Raw genomic sequence first — 4,403 nt, 5'->3', positions numbered from 1 at the left:
CTCATTGACCCCAGCTACCAACCAAAGTATAAAATCTACCAATCTGACTGGAGTATACTTAGCAACCAGCCAACCCCATTTCACAAGAAAATCTCTTCCAGGGTCTCCAGGTCTCTCTTACCAAACCTCATACTTCATAGATGCTGTCTGCTGAGACAGGGAATTTCTCGAGAAGGCCAGAGGCCACCAGCCAGCAGTGTTGTGTTGTTCCAGTGTCTACTGAGGCCTAACAACGTCATGCTCCCAGAACAGCAGTGACAACACTCATAAGGGGCCCACAGCAGTGCCTGGGAACTGAAGCAGGAACCCTCACGGCACAAGAAAGAAATGCAGATTTTGTTCCCAGCGCCTGACAGCAAAGAAGACAGTTCCTGCAGAAACAACACTGCTGCCTGGGAGCCTAAGTCTGAAACAGTTAGGGAGGGCTCCCAGTGCAGGCTCCAATTTCCAGAAGGTTAAGCACTAGGGTCTTCTGGCCCCAAAGGTGAGGCTCCCATGCCCATAGCAACCAGGCCATTCTTGCAGGGAGAACTATTCTTATAAATTTTTTTATTTTATTTTAATTTTGGCTGCGTTGGATCTTTGTTGCTGCGCGCGGGCTTTCTTTAGTTGCAGCAAGCGGGGGCTACTCTTTGTTGCGGTGCATGGGCTTCTCCTTGCGGTGGCTTCTCTTGTTCCAGAGCACGGGCTCTAGGAATGCAGGCTTCAGTAGTTGTAGCACGCAGCCTCAGTAGTTGTGGCTCGCAGACTCTAGAGTGCAGGCTCAGCAGCTGTGGCACATGGGCTTAGTTGCTCCGCGGCATGTAGGATCTTCCCGGGCCAGGGCTCGAACCCATGTCCCCTGCATTGGCAGGCAGATTCTTAACCACTGCGGCCACCAGGGAAGCACAAGAACTATTTTTAGAGCGCTTTGAGAATTTTCAGAGCATTGACAGCTTGAAAATTGTTTTGCCATGGCGGGAGAGGACCCTCCTGGGAGAAGCTGTCTCTGGTCCAGAGGCTAGGTGAATTGCCCTTCCTCCAAGTTACCAGTCCCCTGTGCCTTCCTGCCCTGGACACACTGTGAGGCTGCTGTCTTATGTCTTGTGTATTTTCCTCCTTCCGCCAGGATGTGGGTTCCCAGAGCCAGGCCATATTCTTCTTGCACCATCAGCAAAGCCCACTTAACCAGGGGCTGCGATATTGAGGGCAGCTTCCCACACCCAGGGCCCTCACGTCAACCCCAGAGAAACTCTTCTGGGCCAGACGCCACAATCCTCAGGCCTCCGCGGCGCTAGGGGGCGCTGTGGAAGCTCGGTCCACGCTCCCCGGGATCCTGGGACCGAGGTCGCCCGCGCCACCCGCGCGATGGGCTCCGAGGCGGCCCAGCTGTTGGAGGCGGCTGACTTCGCGGCTCGCAAGCACCAATGGCAGCGGCGGAAGGACCCCGAAGGGACCCCCTACATCAATCACCCTATCGGTGGGCGCGCCGCCGGGGGAGCAACGGCTGTAGCATCTAGGGGGTGGGGACCGGGAAGGGAACCGGGGGGCGTGCACCTCATCGAGCACCTAGTCCGTACCAGTCCTTGTGCCAGGCACTGTTCGTGACGCACCACAACCTGGAGCGATAGGCATGATTGTTCCCTTTGTACAGTGAACATCCAAAAAAGAGTAAAGGACTTCCCCAAGGTCACCCAGCTAGTGAGGGGCCACATCTGGCTCTACAAAACCCACAACACGCCGCCCTGGGACTCCCTCCTGTCTGACTTCCTGCTTTGCCCCGTCAGGTGTGGCTCGTATCCTGACCCACGAGGCAGGAATCTCTGACATTGTGGTGTTACAGGTAAATTTCCTCCTCTGCTAGGAGGCTGGGGTGCGGGTCAGGGTCCCCATTCAGCTCTGGGTTCCCCTTGGCAGGCGTCACAGGACTGAGTGAGAGCCTGTCCCCAGGCAGCCCTGCTCCATGACACGGTGGAGGACACAGACACCACCCTGGATGAGGTGGAGCTGCACTTCGGGGCACAAGTGCGGCGTCTGGTGGAGGAGGTAACAGATGACAAGACTCTGCCCAAGCTGGAGAGAAAGCGGCTGCAGGTGGAGCAGGCACCCCACAGCAGCCCCGGGGCTAAACTGGTGAAGCTGGCAGACAAACTGTACAATCTGAGGGACCTGAATCGCTGCACCCCAGAGGGTACGCTCCTCCACCTGCTCTGAGGGCAAGGGGAGGGGTATCCACCTTCTAAAGGCACAGCTTGGTCACTTCCCCTGAAAAAAAGCCCGGGTGTTCTTGTTAATTCCCTAGACTAATCTTAGTAGACCACTCTGATCTTCTTTCATACACTAGAAATGCAGTAGCTGGGCAAGGGGGAAGTTTTCAGAACAAATCCGTCCATCAGGAACTCATCTCACAGCCCTGCACCAAGCCCTCCAGGAAGTGGGCAAAATCCAGTGCCTTCCTGGACGTCAACGTGAGCAGTTTTCTGTCCATTCTTATGCAGGATGGTCCGAACACCGAGTCCAGGAATACTTCGAGTGGGCAGCACAGGTGGTGAAGGGGCTTCAGGGGACAAACCAACAGCTGGAAGACGCTCTAAAGCAGCTGTTTAAGGAGCGGGGGCTGACACTCTGAGCAGTATTTGGAGCCAGCCAGTGGCACAGACTCCATCCTTGCCCAGGCCAGAGAAGATTCATACTTCAGCCTTTCGGTGCCTCCCGAGCTTCCTCCCTGGTTCACTCAGCCCAGGTATTAGAGACCAAATACACATGTCCTTTCTCACTCTGAAGATCTGCCAACTAAGCTGAGCCCCAGATTGTGGGATGATGCGCCCCACCCATTTCTAATGCATTCACTGCCCTTCTCCAGGCCTTGGGTCTGATTGCATGGTGGGATCTCTGGCCCCTCAGGGACTTGGGCTTATATACAAACGCTAGTTCAAAAGTCATTATGCAAAATAAAACATTTGGATAAAGGTTTGAGTTGCTGCTGCTCCTTCTCCAGCCTCCCCATTGGGGAACCGATGGGGGGAGGGGGGGATACCTGCCCTTCAGTAGGGCAGGGTTCCAACTGTGTGCCCCTGGGACAGATCCCTCAGGTTGAGGGCCTCAACCCCTCGGAGACTGGCTTCCTTATCAGTAAGATAGGTTGTGTAATTATCAGGGCTGGATTATGTGACGTGCCTGACACACAGGTATTCAAAAATTGGTAGGCTTCCTCATTAAGAAAGTTGGATGGGTTGACAGATACATTGGAAAGGAGTGCCAACCTGCTTACTGGCATCTCTTGCCGAGCACGGCAGAGTCCCCAGAAGCAACACGATAGGGCCGGTGGGGGACCGCGGGTCCCTCAAACCCCGGGTTGCAACGGAAACTTGCCGAAGTTTGCATCCCACCCCCAGTTTCCCCTTCATCACATCTCGGGTTCCCTTGGTTGCTAAGCGACAGGAACTTCCGGGCGCTTCGGGAAGTGGCCCGGGAACTGACCCACGCTTGGAGCCCGGCGGTGGGCGGGATCTGGGCGAGGGGGCGGAGCTTTTCAAGGTGTCCGCCTGAGGGGATCCCCAACTGATCGGTTTTTTGGTCGGTGCTGAGCAGCTGGGGCCTGTTAGCCCACTTGAAAAGGGTACATCTGTGAGGATGAGGAGGTTGTTAGGTCAAAGGCCACTTCGTGGTCACGAGGTGCTTGATGTTTTACAAAACCTTTTCACAGGTGTTACCTCATCTGTTCTTTATAATAACCAGATGAGATAGGCAGGGTAGGGATTATTGTTCTCATTTTACTGAGATGAAATATGAAGCTCTCGGAGGTGAGAAGACTTGTTAATGATCAACCAGACCAGAATCCCTCTCTCTTTTTGCCACACTGCTGGGCCTTTTTAACCAGACAAAAATGACAATTGAGGTTAGCTCCAACCACGCTGGACATAGTAAAGATCAAGTCTGAAGAGGCTAGTGGATCTGGATTATGAGTCTGGCCTCCCTAGATAACCTGTTTGAACTGAGCCAATAGAGTGGATTTTTTTTTTTATTCAATAATTTTAAAAAATAATCAGAGACTTTTGGAAAAGTTGGAAGTACAACATAAGTAACTTTTTCACCTGAACCATTTGAGATTAACTTGCTGACCTGATGGCCTATCACCCCTAAGTACTTTAGTATTTGGACAAAGAAATTCTCCTGCATAAACCAAACTACAACCATCAACATCAGGAAATTAATGTTAATACCTTACTACCCTAACTCTCTGATTATAAGGGGCTTCACAATTGTATGCTTAGTTTGGCTTTTGCTGGGCTGGGAATCAAAAGGTTTACTTTCAGCCTAGAATTAGAATGACAACAAAGAGATTCCTGGCCACTCCGAGGATCTGTCCTCGACTGGTCTCCATTTCTCTGGAGCTGCATGGCCTCGTCTTCTGTTCATGGCTG

The 4,403-nt window shown here is 52.9% G+C and overlaps 1 protein-coding gene across 1 annotated transcript; it reads left to right on the top strand.

Annotated features, from left to right (window-relative positions):
* The first annotated feature begins 1,305 nt into the window (after positions 1 to 1,305).
* On the top strand, positions 1,306 to 2,949 carry HDDC3 (HD domain containing 3). Its single transcript, XM_029238655.1, has 4 exons — positions 1,306 to 1,459; positions 1,767 to 1,822; positions 1,930 to 2,170; positions 2,478 to 2,949. Exons 1-4 carry the CDS (start codon positions 1,348 to 1,350, stop codon positions 2,606 to 2,608), a joined length of 540 nt encoding a protein of 179 aa, XP_029094488.1. The 5' UTR covers positions 1,306 to 1,347; the 3' UTR covers positions 2,609 to 2,949.
* The last annotated feature ends 1,454 nt before the right edge of the window (positions 2,950 to 4,403 follow it).

Source organism: Monodon monoceros, unplaced genomic scaffold, assembly GCF_005190385.1.
Source record: "Monodon monoceros isolate NGI ecotype Baffin Bay Population unplaced genomic scaffold, NGI_Narwhal_1 Super_Scaffold_21, whole genome shotgun sequence".
Taxonomy (NCBI): Eukaryota; Metazoa; Chordata; class Mammalia; order Artiodactyla; family Monodontidae; genus Monodon; species Monodon monoceros.
The sequence above is the reverse complement of the archived record's forward strand: the minus strand, read 5'-3'. Positions and strand labels throughout refer to the sequence as shown.